The sequence below is a fragment of the Sus scrofa genome, chromosome X (genome assembly GCF_054392235.1).
Source record: "Sus scrofa isolate SSC_HxYL_T2T_F1_AM1 chromosome X, Sscrofa_HxYL_maternal_Yorkshire_Landrace_v2.0, whole genome shotgun sequence".
In the NCBI taxonomy this organism is placed as follows: domain Eukaryota; kingdom Metazoa; phylum Chordata; class Mammalia; order Artiodactyla; family Suidae; genus Sus; species Sus scrofa.
This window is the reverse complement of record NC_139401.1, coordinates 38,120,127-38,139,858: the sequence shown is the minus strand read 5'-3', so window position 1 is coordinate 38,139,858 and position 19,732 is coordinate 38,120,127. Positions and strand designations below refer to the sequence as shown.

Here is a 19,732-nt window from a genome sequence, read left to right as displayed (position 1 = left end):
AATTAAAATTGAGAAAAGTATTTCATTCTATCTGGATAAAAATTCAGCTAGTTTCTAAGCAACTACTAAGTGGAAAAGACTTAATGTTCTGCAAATGCTATAAAAGGTGGTGCACGTCTCCTAACTGCATATTGCACATGGGAAGTAGAATGGATTAAATAAGAAAAAACTCTTCAGACTATAATGCACATGTTCTATAATAAACATGAAGGGTTATCATTGCAGTAACAGGAAAATAGCAGAGTAATGACCCGTTTCACATCAAGCACCCCACACCCCGTCATACTTTGAACTCTGCTGCTTCCGCATGAAATGAATCCAGCGAGGTCTGAATTAGGTCAGAAGACACATAGGCCTTCACCTGGTGGGAAGAAATTAGATGAGCAGAGAAAACAGCAGCCACCTTCAGAGCATCATTCGCATTGGTCCAACTCTCCAGGCCCTAATGACCAGATGACCTTAAAGAGGATGTGCTTTAGTAAGCCTGTTCCGACCTAGAACACTCCCCTTGACATCCAAAAGCTTTGGAAAAACTCAAAAGTAGATACCGATATCTATTAGAATAGCCCAACTCTTGCCATCTCAGATGCCCTATTCAATCACTCACAATCAACTACGTATTTAATTAGTACCATGCAATGTAGAGATACGGCTAAGAAAGGACTTCCAGTTAAAGATGATGGATTGAACCCATCCATTTACCTTGGCTATCTCCCAAAACGCCAATGAAATGACACAAAAAGGATTTTTTTTTAAACCCACAATAACAAAGAGAATGGAAGAGGGGACAACTGCAGTGACATTCTGGAAGCCGAGAAAAAGCCAAAACCTATAGCAGCTATGAGAAAAGCCAAGAATAAAACATTTGCACACAAGCACCCCCAAGATGGCAGTTCCATGAACTCTCAGAACTAGGGATGAAAGGGAACTAAAATAAGGAGAATCTGGGCAAAGCTTTTTGAAAAGCCATCAGATCCCCTCTAACTTCCAGTCTCTGCCTCCTCCCCCATTCCAGCATGGGTTCAGAGATTTGTTTTCTACGGAGGATGAAGTAGACTGGAGAACAAAAGCACAATGAGCACTGGATTCTACATTTGAAACAGGAGACACCCATATCCCTAACCTTCTTCACCCAGAGAGAAAACTCGAAGATTCCTCTCTAGGAACTCCAATCAGACAAAGGGAAAAGACCTAAAGAGATTGTCCTTGGTCCCAAAACTCAACTGCCCAGCCAAATCATCCAGCTTACAATCAACAAACTCTCACTTCACGCTAAGAGCTTCCAATGAGCATTTTTAGTGCTCCACTCTTAAACACATACAGAACAGAGACCAAATGGTCACAAGAAATTTGAGGTAAGTCTTTAATATGCCAGATAACAGAGAATGTTAGAAAGCAGCAAACTTAAAAAAAATCACTAATATTGTCAGAGGGATTTTAAAATATTACCCTTGTGAAACAAGAGCGGGGTGCTAGAAAAACAAATGCTCAGACCTCAACAGAGAGTTCTCAGAAATCAACATACAAAACCAACAACAACAAAAAATGTAAAAACAGGCAAGGTAAAGAGGGAGAGATCTCCCAGAAAGTAGAACAAAAAGACAAAGAGAATCAGAAAATAGAAGAGGAGAAAATGAGAGGACCTAAGAAGTTCGACATTGAAATAGAGAGAACGAAGAAAATGAAGGGAAAGAAATTTAAAATAAAACAAAACAACAATGACAAATAAAACAATTCAAGAAAACTTCCCCAAATGGAAGGACCTGAGGTCTGCAGATTGAAAGGGTGCACAGGAAATAGATAAAAATAGACATACAACAAGAGATAGTATTGTGAAATTTCAGAGCACTGAGAACAAGAAATTCCAGAAGCCTTCAGAGAAGAAAAGCAGAATTTAAGAAGAATCAAAATAACATTTGATTTCTCAACAGTAACAAGAGTGAGAGGACCTGGGGGAAAAGAGGAAGCGACAGCAAAATTGGGAGGATAACTCATTTACAAAGTGGAATTCTATACTCAGCCAAACTAGCAAATTCAGTGCCAGACTATAAGATTTTCACACCTGCAACGCCTCAAGAACTTAACTTCCTGTGCACTCTTTTCCAGAAAGTTACTTAGAAGGTTGGCTCCACCAAAATGGAGGAACAAACCAAGAAAGAGGAAAACAGGACATCTAGGAAACTGAGGATCCAACACAGAAAGAGAAAGGGTTCCCCCGGGGATGGGAAAAGGAGATGATAAAAATGTCAGCTGTTTCTAAGGCCCAGGGAACACTAGCCTAGATGGAAGGTCAGAATGCTCTGGGAGCAATGTCTCTAAAAATAGGAAACTGACAGGATATACAAAGCGTTTCAATACACAAAGTGAAGATATGCAATTCTGGTGGAGAATATGGGCATAATTTAGTGATGAACAAAGAAACGTGACAAGCAAAGGCTACACCGAGGCAATTTTTAACAGGAGGGAAAACAAAAAGCTGTGCAGACATCACAATGGAAATGCTGTGTGGCTCAGCTGTACATAGGCATCCTAATTGTCATCACTTCCTACTACTCTAACCAAAACGATATATGACACTGATAAAATGATAAAAGATATATTGGAGCCTAGCCAACTTAGGAAAGATGTGAAGGAGGGAGAAAGGGGTAGGAGAGCTACATCTTGATCTTGCAAGGTAGGAAGACAATATATGATACTGCGGAAACATCAGCAGTTGTAGATTAACTCTGTTGCTTCGAAATGAAGGGAACATGCTAAAGGCAGCAGCTAGCAAAAGTTGGGAAACATTCTAGTGAAATACCCGGCATATAATATATCCAACGAATGTTTGTTGAATTTCACTGATACGCAAAAGAATAAGAATAAACTTTGGAACGTGCCCATTTATAAAACGCTAGGGGCTGTTCTTTCAGGCTTTTCCCCTTCTACTTAACCCACGTAACCTAAATGTTCTGGATTACAAAAGAAACATTTTGACTATTATTTTTTTTTTAATCTTCTCCCCCAAAAGGTTAGTGATGCTTCCCAAATTAAAAAAAAAAAAACTGATATTTTGCCATAAGAGAATCTGATAGCACTCTTGATAAGATAGTTGCCTCCCTGGATAATCCAAAAAGAAATCAAATCCAATATTCGCTGGAATGAAGCAAGGGATATTTCTCTTCACAATATTAAATAGTGAATGTAGCTGTAGTGGATTTCAATCCTAGTTTAGAGCTCAGATGAGTGTTTAAAATACATTTAAAAATGTATAAATCAACACAGAATTTACCTTGTAAGCATCATATTTATAAAGTTTTCTTGTTTGTTAGTGAAAACTCTATTTGTCATGGAGATTTTTTTTTTTTGTATTAGGGAAAGGTATATTTTTTAGTCAAGCCTAGCAAATTAAATTCCAATTAAAATTTTAGATAACTAAAACGTGTGATAGAGAACAGACCTGTGGTTGCCAAGGAGGAGGGGGTGGGTGGGAGAGGGTTGGTGTGGGAGTTTGGGGTTAGCAGATGCAAAGTATTATATACAGAATGGATAACAACAAGGTCCTACTGTATAGTTTAGGGAGATATATTCAATATCCTGGGATAAACTATAATGGAAAAGAATATGAAGAGTATGTATGTATAACTGAATCACTTCGCTGTATAGCAGGAGTTAACACATGGTAAATCAACTCATTTCAATAAAAATAAATATCTGACAAACTAGCTGACCATAAAAACATAATAACTGAACTATCATTAGGAAAGCAAGTCTTACAAAGTCGTCTATTCCACCTTTCCACATATCACTGTCAGGAACACATTTAAACCACTGCGAGCAGACAGAAAATAACCGTTTTGAAAAGCCTCCCAATTGAGGTGAGTTGAAATAAATAAATGAGCCCAAGAGCAGCCAATAAAATTTCATTTATTTCATCATTCGTTCATTAATATTTCCACAGTAAACCTACTATGTGCCAGGCACTGTTCGCTAGTCTTAAAGCACAGGGTAACTTACTCCTAAGTGTGTTTTTTCCTCCTCTTCTATAAACCTGAAAATGAAACATATAAATCAAAGAGAATAAAGGAGCCATTTCTCTAGGGTTCAGGTGATGCTATTTAACTGGAGGCCAGATCATCATATCCGTTTCAAAACTGTTACATAAAGAAGTACCTACCTGTGTCTTCAAATAAAGAACTATGGCACACCGTGGAGAATGTTTTTCTTCTTACTTGCAATTGTGTTGAGAATGTTTGGATATCGTGGTTCCAAACACCAGTAAGCATAGGGTGTTTTCTGTAAGACTCTATTTTTCTTCGTAGGACCTCCTAGTATGTAAAGTTCAATAGTGCAGAGGTTGTAGGCACTGCTGACATTTTGAGCAGATCATTCTTTCTTGTGAGGGGCTGTCCTGGGCCTCTGCAGTATGCTTAGCAGCACCTGTAGCCTCTACCAACTAGATGCCAATAGCACCCCACCCCCAGCTGTGACCAAAAATGGGGGTGGGGGTGCAAAATTGTCCCCCGTTGAGAGTCATTGCTTTTGAGGAATGTCTTGGAGAGGGAGAGTGATTACAGATAGACAAAGAGGCCACAAAAGACAAAGATCTTGTTTTCATAACTGTAGACTTCTACTTTGGTATATGACCAGGTATGTCCATCTCTTGATACTACTGGTCTACCAGCATCTTAAGCTCAAATGTCCTCTAGTCCTAAATCTGCACCCAGGTAAGAGAAGAGATGTAATCCTATTAAAATGATTCATACAGAAGAGGAAGGAAAAAACTGTGTCTAATCTTTCCTTCATCATCCATTTTGTTAATAACCTAACATAATCCCAGAAGTTGTGACAAATATTTGAGTACCTACTATGTGCAAGAGTTCCAGGTACCAGAGAAGGATAAATTTATCAACTGCATTTACTTGAAGTGATAAGTCACTCTTATAGACAAGGTTTTCTTCATGATCTTGCATTTGGATAAGGATTCTTAGATATGACGCCAAAAGCACAAACAACAAAAGAAAAATAGGTAGATTGGACTTTATCAAAGTAAAAAACTTTTGTATTTCAAAGGACACCACCAAGAAAGGGAATAAACAACACACAGAATAGGAGAAAATATTCGCAAATGATCTGATAAAAGACTTGAATCAATAATATATAAAGGACACATACACCTCAATAATTAAAAAATAACCAAAATAAAAATTGGGCAAAGGATAAGAATAGATATTTCTTTGAGAAAGATGTACAAATGACCACATAAATAGATGCTCAGCACTATTTTTCATCAGGGAAATTCAAATCAAAACCACAATAAGATACCAAGACGGCTAGAATTTAAAAAGTTAGATAAGGGAGTTCCTACTGTGGCTCAGTGGTTAATGAGCCCAACTGACATCCATGAGAACGCGGGTTCAGTCCCTGGACTCGCTCAGTGGGTTAAGGATCTGGTGTTGCCATGAGCTGTGGTGTAGGTCGCAGACGTAGCTTGGATCTGGCATTGCTGCGGCTGTGGTGTAGACCTGCAGCTACAGCTCTGATTCAACCCCTAGCCTGGGAACCTCCATATGCCGTGGGTGTGGCCCTAAAAAACCCAAATATATATATACACACACACACACATATATATATACACACATATATACGTATGTAAAGTTAGATAATAACAAATGTTGGCAAGGATGTGGAGAAATTAAAATCCTCATACACTGCTGGGAGGAATGAAAAATGGTGCAGTCACTTTGGAAAACAGTCTGGCAGTTCTTCAAATAATTAATCACAGGGTTACCCTATGACCCAGCAATTTCACTCCTAGGTATATACCAAGAGAAATGAAGACATATGTTCACACTAAAGCTCACACGTAAGGATTTATAGCACTGTTATTCATAATAGCCAGAAGATAGAAACAACCCAATGTCTAGCAGTGAACAAATGAATGAACAAAATATGACATAAGCATCTTATTTGACTTTAAAAAGGAATAAACATGGGTGAATTTTGAGACTGTTATGCTAAGCAAAAGAAAAAGACCCCATACTACAGGACTGCATTTAGACGAAATGTCCAGAAAGGGGAAATCTATACATGCAGAAAGTAGATCAGTGCTACTTAGAGTGGTGGGGCTATTGAGGGGAAAAGGGGAATGATAGCTAACAGTATGGGATTTTTCAAGTAATGAAAATGTTCTAAAATTGATTTGGGTGATGGTTGCACATATCTGTGAATACGGTAAAAACCACTGAATTGTACACTTTTAAAAGGGTGAATTATATGTTATAGGAATGATGTCTCAATAAAGATTTTAAAAAAACAGCATTTAAGCTACAATGGAAAACACTGCATTGGGACCATCTGTTTATTAACGAAGATGTCTTACTTAAAATACCCTTGCATCTAGAGAGATCTCATTCTTTGGTTATGAAGTATGAAATGATTACTCAAGGCTATTGAAACTATTGGAAATGCTTTAGGTAAGTGTTTTATTTAAGACTGTACAAATCTTGAAAGTAGGAAAAAAATTAAAATGCCGCCATCAAGGAACTGCAGAGGACATAAAATTCAGTACTTGAGATGTATACAGAACATTAAGTAATTCGATTCACAGGGCGAGGGGGGTAAGCAAGAAGGGTTAAAGAGTTCATATGAAAACCTTCGTCCAGAAGACTCCCTTCTTTACCAGCCTGCAGTGATGCTGAGAGGTTTTTCAGGAAGCTAAAACACCCATATGATTTACTCCAGAAACAAACAGGAAGTCAAGAAAATAGGGCCAAACACAAAGAGATTTCAAGAAACAAATAAAAAGCTAAACCAGTGTTCCCAGGAATGGATAATATATGATCTGTGCGGCACTCACAATTCCACTGCTGAAATTTTTCAACCTGTGTCGTTTTCAGGCCAAATAAAGTCGTTTCTGTGTTTGCCTAGTGTGATACACCAGTTAATCTATCTTAACTCATTGCAGAGTTCTTGGTATGTCTGGTCCCGAAGGTGCACAGTTTCTCAACCTGAAGAATCACCAATGCCTCTGACAAGGAATGTCCGTGGGGGGTAGGGGGGTAATTAGGGATTTTTTTTTTAAAATCCTTAATAAATCTCGGTTTCTGCCTTAGTCATTACAAGCAGCCGGTTTTATCATCAAGCCGAGTCTGGGTACTTCAAAATGCACCGTGCTCTAGTTTCAAACGCAAATCAGGGCTAATTGGGGAGGGGGGTGAGGGCGAAGAGAAAAACAACTAAAGACGGGACTGGTTTTTTCTGCAGAGCCTCAGGTTTCAAAAGGAATGCCTTGAAAGCTGAAATGACCCAGATTATTTTTTTTTTTTTTTGGCGGGGGGGGGGAAGCAGTGACAGACATTTATTCTCCTGCGGGGTGGCTGTGGCTGGGTGTAGGAAAGGGGAACTTGGGAAGAAGGGAGTCGTCTACATGGAAAGAGAAATAACGGGGAATGGTCTTTAGGTACCACCCACTTCAAGTGAATCACTGCAGTGTCAGTCCTGCACTGCTGCCACGAACTGCCAAGCAGGATGAGGTAACGCACAAGCCTGGAGCGCCCCCCCTCCGCCTCCCGCGCGCAGAAGGGCGCATGGCTCCGCGAGGTGCACCACGCAGCCCCCCGAGGCTTCGGCGAGGAGGCTGACGTCACCCTTCTGCATTGAGCTTCAAGGACCGGTAGCAGCACTAGTTTGATGGGGAGTGGAGTTGGGGCGCTATTGCTGTCACCAAGTGGCGGGGGTCCTCCCCTAGGGCTCTGCCCACTAGGTTCACGCAAATGAGAGGAAGACCAGATGAGTGTAAGGGTAGGGGAGAGTGGGAAACGGTCTTAAGAGCCGTCTCCTAGGTCGCCGAGAAAGCTCAAAGATGCCCCTGGTTTATGTAAGACCCTCTAGTCTCCGTGCCTCTCTGCGCTGCTGTGGCGCCCGCCCATCAGTGCGCTTGGGGGCCTTTGGTCGCCCTTGCCCAGCCAGGCAGCACGGGGCTCCTGGAGCCTGCCTCTCAAAGCCCCGCGGTGTCGGGAATAATTGGGAATCTGGGATCAAACCCTGCGCTCTCCCGCGTGATCCCAGCCGGCCACAGGTTTGCTCCAAGAGGCGCCGCAAACAAGCTGGTAAGGGAGGACCGGGAGGGGTGTCCAGAGAGGAAAATAGACGAATAAACCCGCAACTTTCCCCAAAGGTTGACCCTAACCCTCAAGCTTAAAAAAATAAGTCAATGCATTAAAAATATTTTGGAAAGGTCGACAACCTGCAGTCACCGCCACCACGCAGCCCCTTGCACCCTGCACCGGGCAGGGTCCAGAGTCCGAGCAGCCCCAAGCTTGCACCCCGCCATCCTGCAGCCCCGGCCCTGCGCCTGTCTCCTTAAGGAGGGGACCGAGATTTGATTTTTGGTTTGGGTTTTTTCCTCCCTCTTCCCTTCCCGGAGCATCACTACACGGACCGACGGACGGCGGCCCGGCCACGGGTCCGTCGTGCCCACTCACCCAGAAGACGAAGGAGTAGATGATGAGGAGGGTTTTGAGACAGGTTATCACAGGTTTGGTCTCCATTCTCCTCGATGCCATACTACAGAGCTCCGGCGGCGGCGGCGGCGGCGGCGGGCGGCGGGCGGGCGCGCGGGAGGGGGCAGGAGGCGGGGCGGGGCGGGGCGGGGCGGGGGCGCGTGCCGAGAGAGGCCCCGTGCGCGCGCAGGCGAGACGTTGCGCGTGCGTGAGCGCGCACCCCGCCGAGCGCCCGCTGAAGAAACTGGCCGGCAGGGACTGCGCATGCGGAGGAGGCCGCCCGCCCAGGCAAAGCCGGCGCAGGCTCAGCCCCCCAGGCTGGTAGCGGGACCAGGCAGCTGGGAGGGCGTGGGAGAGCCTGGAGGCGGGGTCGAAGGTCAGGGTCTCTTCCAAGCCGCCTAGGTATGTAAGTTTCTGCTTTGTACATAGTAGGGCTTTACGTTTGCGGGGTTGTCTGTCTCTGGTTTATTGCTGTCCCCTAAAAGTAATCAGGTTTCTGCATTTGGATGCCCCACCAGGCCTTCTCAGATGGAAATGGCCCGGTCGTCATGTCCTTGGAACAAGCAGGCCTTGTCTGTGCCACTAACAGACTGTGACAGGTGGCCAGAGATACAGCTGGAGGGATGGTCAGGAACGAGGGAGCTCAGACGCCCTCAATCCTTTGCCACCACAGGAGCTCCATATTTTAGATTGCCTCACATTCTGGAAGGATGGAGCCGAATGACTAGAAGTTTCTATATGAAGGTACCATTCTTCCTGCATGTGTAACAGAAGAATAAAGGTTTCAAGTCCCCGAGATGTTTCCCGCCCTCAGAAGTACAGACGACCTCACACTCAAGAAAGCGAACTGTATCAAGGTCAAAAAATACTATTCCAAAACGATTCAGAAGTTCCTCCAAAAGCTAAACGTAGAGTTACCATGTGAACCAGCGATTCCACTCCTAGGTGGAGACCCAAGACAAATGAGAACATTGAGGCCACGCAAAAGCTTGTCCATTCGTGTTCATAGCAGCGTGGTTGAGCATAGTCAAAAAGCAGAAACAACCCCAATGTCCATCAACTGGGAATAGATGAACATAATGTATAGTGCATCCATACGATGGGAAATTATTTGGCCCCCCAAATTAATGAAATACTGATACATGCTATAACTCGTATGACCCTTGAAAATAGGCTCAGTGAAAGAAGCCAGGCATGAAAGACCACGTATTGAATGTTCCATTTATAGGCAATGTCCAGAATAGACAGATCCATAGAGACAGAAACTTATTAGTGGTTGCTGGGGGTGGCAGGAATGACGAGTCACTGTTAGTGAGCAGGGGGGTTTCTTTTGGGAGTGACAAAAATGTTCTGGAATTAGATTGTGGTGATGGTTGCGCAATCTGGTGGCTATACTAAAAACCACTGAATTGGACACTTTATAAGGGTGAATTTTATGGCACGTGAATTATATCCCAATAAAAAAATAATGTACACTCCACCCAGATTTCCTGTGGCTCGTTTGTAGAGGAACACACAGTACAGATTCTGTGGGAGATTTAGCTTGATTCCAGAGAGACTCTGCAGTCAAAACAGCAATACTATCCCAGGCTAACTCAATTGTGGATGATGGTAAGGATGCCTTTTGTAAAAGAGTGAAACCCAGAGTCAATACAGCCCGAGGAAAGCCTGCAAAGGTCAGGTGTAGGAGTAATTATTACCGCCAATGGATTGTACGTGGTCCCAGGTCAGTGAGGTCATTGTATAAACAAGACACAAATATGAGGAAGAAGAGAACTTGTTTAAGGTAATGATCAACCATGACAAAGAGGTATGTGGGCCTAGAGGGGAGTGGAGAGGAATATGGGTGCAGATGAAAAAAAAAAAAAAAAGATTAGGAACAGATTGGCAAGGCTTCTCTTTAAAGGAAAACCTTGCACAATGATTCTCTACACTGGTTGCTCATTCGCATCACCTGAAGAACCTAAAAAAACAACAACACAACTATGCCGGCCTGTGCCCAATCCCGGATTGCCTGAATCATTTGGTGTGGGGTGAGGGCTCAGCAGTGTTTAAAGTTACAGGTGGTCCTACTAGGGATCAAGGGATAAGGGATGCTGTCCCTGCTGCAGTGAGCTTACACCCAACCTCAGAAAGGGCTTTCCCTTTACTTTTACAGTCCCTGGGCAGTAGCAAGAAAAGGATACTGAAGACTTCAAACCCAGTGGGTGCTCTTAGCCACCAAAGGTCTTGCCCACGCATGATTACTCTGGAAAAGGGTCTGAAATTTCAATTTTAAACCCAACAGGGACCCCGCTGAGCACCATTGATGATTTCACGAGTAAATATATATATATATATTTTTTTTAATTTTTATTTTTAGGGCCGCACTTGGGGCATATGGAGGTTCCCAGGCTAGGGGTTGAATTGGAGCTACAGCCACCAGCCTACACCACAGCCACAGCAACGCCAGATCTGCGCTGTGTCTGTGACCTACACCACAGGTCATGGCAATGCTGGATCTTTAACCCACTGAGCGAGGCCAGGAATCGAACCTGAAACCCCATGGTTCCTAGTTGGATTCATTTCTGCTGCAACACAATGAGAACTCCCACGAGTTAATATGTGATATTTACAGATGGCACCCATCAGCTCAACTAAATCATCATTTCACAGTTTGTCTGGAGCTTTTGAGGTCCAGATTCTTGAAAACTTGAGCTGTTCTAACAAAAAATATGAATATTCAGTGTTGTAATTAATGGCTACATGAGCATAGCTTACAGCTAGATCCTTGCTCCTCAAATTGTGGTCTGTGATCTAATAGGGTGACAAACCGTGGCAGTTTTCCCAGGACTGAGGAGTTTCTTTTAACTCTGGATTTTTATTGCTAAAACCAGAACACGCTGGCCACCCTATCACTGAACAAGCAGCACCAGTGTTGTCCACTGGGAGACCTTATTGAAAATGTGGAACTTTGGGCCTCACCCCAAGCCCATGTTAACAAGATCCCCAGAGGATTCAGATGCACAGTAGTATCTGTCAGTTTGTCATGGATTGAATTGTGTTCCCCAAAAGGGTATGTTGAAGTCCTAACCCCATTGCCTTAGAACGTGACCTTCTTTGGAAATAGTGTTGTTGAAGGTGTAAATATTTACGTTAAGAGGATGTCATACTGGAGTAGGGTGGGCTCTTAATCCAGTAGGACTGGTGTCTTTAAGAGAAGAAGAGACCCAAGGAGAGGGCCATACGTAGACACAGAGACCCACGAGGTAGAAGCCATGCGACTGACTGGAATGATGCAGCTTCAAGCCCAAGAGAGCCCAGGATGGACTGTCACCACTAGAAACTAGGAAGAGGCGAGGAAGGATTCTACTCAGTCTCAGAGGGAGAGGGAGCATGGCCCTGCTGACACTTTGAGTTCCAACTTTTGGCCTCCGGAACTGTGAGAAAATAAATTTTTAAAATTATTTTAAGCTGCCATTCATTCTGGGGTACTTTGTTACAGCAGCCACAGGAAACTAATACATGTCTAAGCGTCACTGATGTCCAGTTCCTCCAACACTAACCACAGCTACCATATCAGCCAGCAGTTCCACTGCTAGGTATATACCTAAATGAACTGAAAGCAGACATTCTGACAAAAATGTGTACATGAATGTTCACAGCAGCACTAGTCGCAATAGCTGAAGGGCAGAAACGCACAAATGCCTCTCCACTAAGGGATGGAAAAACACAATGTGATAAATCCATACAATGGAATATTGTCCAGTCATAAAAAGGAATGGAGTACTGACATGTGCTACCTTATGAATCTTGGAAACTTTGTACTGAGTGAAAGAAGCCAGACACAAATACCACATATTGTATGATTCCATTTGTATGAACCATCCAGAATAGGCCCATTTAGAGACTGCAGGTGAAGGGTAACAGGTACATCATCTTGAGGGCGATGATGGTTGTACAACATTGGGAATGTACTTAATGCCACTGCACTCTATACCTTGAAATGGTTAAAACAGTAAATTTTATGTTGTGTGTATTTTGTCATACCCAGAGATAACATACAACCACAGCGAGTCCAAAGGCCTTGTGGCCTAAAGGAATGGTACCTTTGAGGAGCTGACAGAAGGTCAGCAGGGCTCTATAGTGGGGGCAAGGATGGTGTACAGGGAGCCAGAGAGAGGTTGGCCCATCCAGGTCCTCCTAGATGATAATAATTTTATTATTTTGCCTTAAAAGCAAGGGGAGCTTTTGATTTTTATTTGCCTTAAATCAAGCAAGTACTTCAAGGAGAACCAGACTGACACCAAAGCACCTACCTGGTCCCTGCTCCTACTATCACCCCTCAATATTTGTTCCCACAGCAACCTTGCGGATCTTGTTCAAACACATACCATATCATGTCACTCTTGCTTAAACCCCTCCAGTGGCTTCCCATCATGGCCCAAAGAATGAAATTTGGACTCTACCCTGACGCAGAAAGCATTCGAGAGCTGGCTCTGCCTTTCCCTCCCATGACTCCCCCTTCATCCTTGTGCTTCAGCTGCTCTGGCCTTCTTTCTGCCCTTCAGTAAGACTTCTTTTCACCTGAAAGCCTTCACACTGACTGGTTCTATCTTTAGAATGCTTTGCCCCTTAAACTATGAGTGGTTGGTCCCTCCCTTCCTGTCATTTAGATCTCAGTATAGATGTCACCTCCTCAGAAAGTCCATTTCAGATGAAAATAGCCACTCAGTTGAAAATAGTCACCTAGTCACTCTATGTTCTCATTCTCTGCATCACACTTGCCTGACATTTTCTTATTTGTGTGCTTGTTTTGTTGTCCACCTCTCCCACTAAGCTCCACCCAGGCAGGTCATTTTGTCTGTCTTGTTCACTATTGCATCCCCAGTATCTAGATACAATAGCAACTCAAAAATTGTCGAACAGATAGCCGGTACGTAGTAGTCACTCAATAGATGATTGTTGATTGATTGAAGAAGGATGTGATGCTTGAAATGGACTTTGAAGTATGAATAAGATAACGGTGCTCTTTGAGCCATGGGGAAGGAGAACATGACAGGCTAGGAAACAGAGTGAACAAAAGCAGAAAGCTGACTCAGATGAGTGGTGAGGTGCACACACTAGAAGACCCAGAGTAGGAACAGATGCAGAAATGTAGGCGGGAAGAGGACTTTGCTCAGGCAAGATCGACTCTCTTGTTTAGGCCATAGGGAGTAGTGAAAGGTCTCTCGGTAGGGGCATGACATGATCTGACCCATGTTTTAGCAAAGTAATCTGGGGCACAGTATGCAGGGTTAGAGATTGCAGAAGAGAGAGACAACAAAAGAGGAAAAGAGGAGGCAACTGCAATAACCTGATTGGGACTTGATGGGGGCTGGGCCTTGGGAACTGGCAGCAGGACTGGAGGAGGGGTCGGGTCAATGCAGCTCAACTGCGGCTGCATTAAAATCCAGGGGGGGGAGCTTTTAGACTTGTGGAAAGCAAAGCCGTCAATGGGGTCGTTTTTGAACCCGATGGACAATGATATTTCATTTCTAAGAAAGGTATTTAAGAAGGGATGTGTCCCCCACAGGTTCTTGGTCTGTGGTAGAGCCCCAGCAATCAATTTTTTGTTTGTTTGTTTTTGCTTTTAAGGGCCACACCTGCAGCATATAGAAGTTCCCCAGCCAGGGGTCAAATCGGAGCTGCAGCTACCAGTCTATAGTATAGCCACAGCAGCACTGTGGGGTCCGAGCCGCATCTGTGACCTACACCACAGCTCACGGCAATAGATCCTTCACCCACTGAACAAGGCCAGGGATTGAACCCACATCCTCATGGATACTAGTTGGGTTCATTACCACTGAGCCATGACAGGAACTCCAGCAATCTGTATTTTTAAAGCCTCCCCAGATGCTCTAGCTGGGATTGAAACCCCTGGACAGATAAAAGAAATTGTTCAGAAATAGAATAGGCAGCCCTCAGGACTAAGTGGATTTGGGTAATGAAGGAAAAGAGGACTGGAATACGACTTAGTCTGACTAAACTTGGGAGACAGCTTTTAAAATGGATAATCTCAATATATGATACATCCAAACAAGGGACTAGTTTATGGTTACTAGCAAGTATGTACCTGACGAACTTTTCTAGTCACAAAGGGACATTTTTGTTGTAATAATAAGGAAAAATAAAACCATAGAAAAATGTATATGCACTATGACTTGAACTATGTAAGAACATGTACAAAAGAAATTGGAAGCAAATATGTATAAAATTTGCACACTGATAGCTCTGGGGGTTGGGGTTATAGGTGATTTTATTTCCCTTTTTTATATTTACAGAAGATTAAATTATTACATGTTAGAACTTAAGTGAAGCTGGAACTGTTTTGAGGATTTTGCTTAAATGTGGCATGGCTGTGGCATAGGCCAGTGGCTACAGCTCTGATTCAACCCCTAGCCTGGGAACTTCCATATGATGCAGAGAGAGAATTTTGTTTAAATGAACTTTGAGCATATGTCCATTATCTACATTTCTACATTTATTAATATATTTCTGTTTTACCAGGGATCCCTACCTGAACACCCACAATGACTTTTATCTCGGGATTCAGAAATATCTACAGGACTGAGACTGAACCTGCCTGTTTGCAAAAGCCACTCAGGTAAGCACTCCACCAAAGTGTGGAGAGAGCTAAGGTTTGGAATTTGGTCTAAGGAGCCTTGGTGTAAGCATCAGAGAATTAGAGTTGTTCTGAGGACAGCTCGATATATACCATACATGGCATGAATGTTGCAGGCCCTCGTGTTTCCTCATTAGGAATCTACCCCTGAGCCATGGGGGAAAGCAGATGTTGAAATAAAAAGAAAGCTAGATTAGAAAAAAATTTCATAGAGATTTTGGGAGTGCAAAGTTTTTGCAGCTAATATATTCTGCTTAATAAAAAATTGCAGGGGCTGTTCTCATTTCAATAGAATGACAGCCGAGTAGCTCAGAACATGGGGTGGAATCATAAGAGACTCAGACAACTTCTTCAAACAGCACAAGCTAAAAAGAAGGAAAAGGCCAATGCCACTTTGTAACAGGACTGCATTTGAGAGGCTGTGGTGGCAGCACTGAGTGATAGCTGGGAAAACCAGACTTGTAAATACAAGTGCCACCTCCCCTCTCACTGGGGACTTCCTGAACATGTTGGGAGGAATTTGAGAGGGGCTAAAATTCTTCAATTTTTTTTAACCGGGCAATTCCTCCTCTATGAGTTTTCCCTGTAATAATAAATAAATATATAACATCTATTTATAAAATTACTAATTATGAAACTTATTATTGGAATAGTGGAAAATGGAAAGAATGCAAATATTCGTCAGTAGCGTTTTGCCGTTTAGCCATTCGTTCCACAAAATTTTCGAATACCTACTGTTTGCCAGTTGCTTGTCTCCCCATTGGAGAGATGGCTGTGATGAAACCAAACCAGGTCCCTGTCCTCAGGGAGCTTGTACTCTACTGGGGAAGACAGACAATAAAATAAATTTTGGCATATCCATACTCTGGAATGCTGTGATAGAGTTTTTATATATTAGATATACTTAACTGTTTTAAAACAAAATATCCATCAAGATATAATACATAGTATATAATATTTTCCATATTACATATAAAAACAAGTTATAATAACTACAGTAATAAAATGTATTAGAGTATTCATAGGAAAAAATCAGGATGAAACCTATGATAATCTTTGAATGGATAGAATTTCGCCTCTGAAAATGCTCCTTTGATTTTTTTTACAAGCATTACGTTTATAATGAAAAATAAATTATTAAAAAGAAACACTGTATATAGTGGCTAAACACTAGAAATGCTTTTCGAAAAACTGTTATTGGGATTTATATTTATCTTGTGGCTACTGGACTTGGGGAAATGCAGAATGGGGAATGTATACAGAGGTGTTTTGGATGCAAAAATTGGAATTATGACTTCAGAATAACCTCTTCAGACCTCAGCCAAATGAGAATGCAATGTGAAGACAAAAATTTTTGAGGTGAACTGTGTGATTAGAGCTCCACTGAACACAACTCCCTAGCTCTTCCCTGCATGGTAATACAAATCTGCTCTGGAAGGACAGAGCAGAGCTACTTAGAGCTGCCGTTTTACATATCATTTGTTTACTGCTGAGCTCAAGGAGGTCGCATCCCTCCTTAACTACCTTTCTTAGAAGTAAGTATCGTTGTCCCCTGGGTTCAAAAACTATCCCGCTGATGGCTTTGCTTTCCACATTTATGTTGTATTTCCAGAAAAGGAATCTGAATATCCAGCACTGAGGGATTAGTTAAGTCAATGATGTCGTGGTGCTGTCATTTTTCACTTGACTCTCAGCTATACTTTCAGTGCATTTCTCTGTATCATAGGGGATTAGAAAGCAGAAAACTACATTTTCATATTGTCTTTCAGCTTGCGTTTTGTTAGGTCTGCTCCTGGGAGGCCCTGGTGGGGAGACTATTAAGTAGAAAAGAGAGTAGCCTTTTTGTCTGTCTCTAGGGGTGCTTCCAGTAACAGGAGCAACAGTGACTACAGGCAACTGTTTGTTCCCTAAACATCTGTGGTAGTTTTAACAACATTAGTAAGGCTGTGGACTCCTAAGTTTCTACTTAGTGGTAGCAGTACCTCCAAACCATGCAGCAATAGTACCTCTCATAGATCAGCATGGAGTGCAAGCTCTTGGGCTCCAGCCCAGGAGTCTTGACAGCTTTCAGTTTTCTAGGTAAGACACACTGTGATCAATTGTTTGCAGCCTGATCAGAATTCTTTCCTTCCCTGTTTCCATGCCTTGTTACAATGTGATGTTGCAGCCTTTCCCATAAAAACCAGAATCTGTTTCTCTACTCTTTGGATCTGGGCTGGCCTTGTTCCTGACCTTGAGTAATAGAAGACAGAGAAAATGACCCTGATAGTTCCAAGCCTAGGCCCCAAGAGGACTCCCAGGCATCTGCTGCTTCTTTTAGAGCCCCGTGACTGCCATGGAATAAGCCCACACCGACCTGCTGGAGAATGAGAAACATGTAGGTCTGGGTCTCTCGCCCCAGCTGAGGTCCTCAAACGTGTAAAGGGGCCCAGCCAAGATCAGCAAGGCAAACCCCCAACCAACCATACATGCACGGGAGCCCTCAAATGCGACCGGAGAGGTGCCTAGATGAGCTCAGCCTAAATTGTTTTTTTTGTTTTTTTTTTTTTGTCTTTTTGCTATTTCTTGGGCCGCCCCTGCGGCATATGGAGGTTCCCAGGCTAGGGGTCGAATCGGAGCCATAGCTATTGGCCTACGCCAGAGCCACAGCAACGCGGGATCCGAGCCGCGTCTGCAACCTACACCACAGCTCACGGCAACGCCGGATCCTTAACCCAATGAGCAAGGGCAGGGACCGAACCCGCAACCTCATGGTTCCTAGTCGGATTCGTTAACCACTGCCCCATGACGGGAACTCCTCAGCCTAAATTGTTAACCACAGAATTTTTTTTCTTCAATAAATTCTGGTTTTATACCAGTAATTTTGCAGTGGCTTGTTACATGGCGATAGCTAATTAATACACGCCTCTCTTCTTCTTTTTTAAAAGCACTATTTATAACTTTGTAGCAAACTACTAGCATTAAGTCTGTTTCTGTATTAATTGTATAGAGATGGTTTCTGCTTGCCTGCCGGATACTGTTACAAAGCTATGTCCATAGCGTGGAATTCCATTCATACAGCTCTCAGATGAATGTTCAAGTAGAATACTTTGACACAGGGAAATTCCCATAATATGTTTTTAAGTGAAAAAATGAAATTATAAAAAGTACATTTAGTGTATCAATTTGGAGATTTATACACATACCTCCCCCACGTAGTGACAATTATTACCTCATGATCTGACATCTCATCACTTTATAATTTTTTCCTTTTGTTCTTTATATTTTCTGTATGAACTAAATGTTCTATCAAAGTGTATATATTTCTTTTTTAATTTAAAAAAATCTGTTTTAAAATGTTAATTTCTCAGGATATTTGGTTTGGGGGAGCCATGATACTTTCTGCAACTCCCTCTTTAGCAATATATATAAAATGACACTTTTCTCCAAAAATAGGTGGCAAGAGAACAGTGTCTTACCTCTGCTGACAGTATCACAAGCTGGGTTACAGTCACTCTTGTTGCTCTGTAATCTGTAATCACATGGTAGCATAGGAAGTAGGACACAAACCATTTTTTCTTTCTGCCTTCTTTCTAAATACTTCAAGTCACCTGGCCACACAGCAGCTGCTGAAATATCTTCTTTACATCCATCCCCTACATGTGTCTAGCTCTAGATAATTCACTCAGCAGGTGTATAAATCTTTGATTACTGGTAATCTTTTATTAAAAGAATGTTAGGCCTTTATACTGACTTCACTACCTGTGATAAATCCTGCATTTATCCTGTGACGTAAAAGATATAATTGTTGGAGAGGTGGTTCAGAAGAATTCAGCCAAAAAGATAATCATTCCAGTTATCTGGGTTCTGTGCAATTTATTTATTTATTTACCATTTTTGGTCATTTATATCCTAATGGTTTTTGACCCTGTTTTTAAAATACAAGGATTGATTAGTGTTCATTGACTTCAGTAGGAATATTCTGTACATAATGTGACTGATCTATTTTAGATTCGTTTATTAGAGAGCATTGTCTTTGTGCTTCATAGAATACATAAATATGAGTATGTTGCAATTCCTTCTGTCTAGTTACAATGAAATGTACTGTAGACATTCAAGCATGCAGATGTTATATGACCCAAGGCAGAGCCCCATCTTATTTAAATGCACAAGTGGCTAGATTTCAGTTGAAGACTGGGCCAGCATGGCTAAAGTAGAGGTTAACGTGATTTCAGTCAACGTACATGACCCTGACCCTAAACTTCCACCACCCTGAATGTACCCAGTCTCATCTCAGTTTCCTTTTGTTAGACTTATCTCCATCAGTGAGCTGGTAGCCACCAATAATTGGGTTATATCATCATCATAATTAGAAATACTTATTGATTGACTGTTGGCTTCAGGATTTGAATCCAAACAGTCTGATAGAGGAGACTGAACTCTTGAGAACAGGTTTTGGAGTCGACTGACTGGGTTTCCTCCTGGGCTCTGCCACTTACCAGTCTTCACATCTATAAAATGGGGATGTCAATAGTTTCTGCTTTATTGTCTTCATGTGCGGTGATCTACGTGAAGTGTTTAGAATAGTTCTGGCATGGTGGGTGCCCAATAAATGTTAGTTGTCATT

General features: G+C 42.4%; 2 protein-coding genes across 8 annotated transcripts in view; one reads left to right on the top strand and one right to left on the bottom strand.

The window, feature by feature from the left end:
• TSPAN7 (tetraspanin 7) overlaps positions 1-8,577 on the bottom strand; it is a 137,002-nt gene extending 128,425 nt beyond the window's left edge. The window contains exon 1 of the mRNA XM_021080762.2: positions 8,466-8,577. Coding sequence (XP_020936421.1) covers positions 8,466-8,546 — 81 coding nt within the window. The 5' untranslated portion in view covers positions 8,547-8,577. The remainder of the gene's footprint in view (positions 1-8,465) is intronic.
• Positions 8,578-8,747: 170 nt separating this feature from the next.
• RPGR (retinitis pigmentosa GTPase regulator) overlaps positions 8,748-19,732 on the top strand; it is a 284,289-nt gene continuing 273,304 nt past the window's right edge. For all 7 annotated transcript variants that reach the window (XR_014835264.1, XR_014835261.1, XM_085007627.1 and 4 more), the window contains exons 1-2: positions 8,748-8,885; positions 15,012-15,108. The gene's annotated coding sequence lies outside the window, so the exon portion shown is untranslated. The remainder of the gene's footprint in view (positions 8,886-15,011; positions 15,109-19,732) is intronic.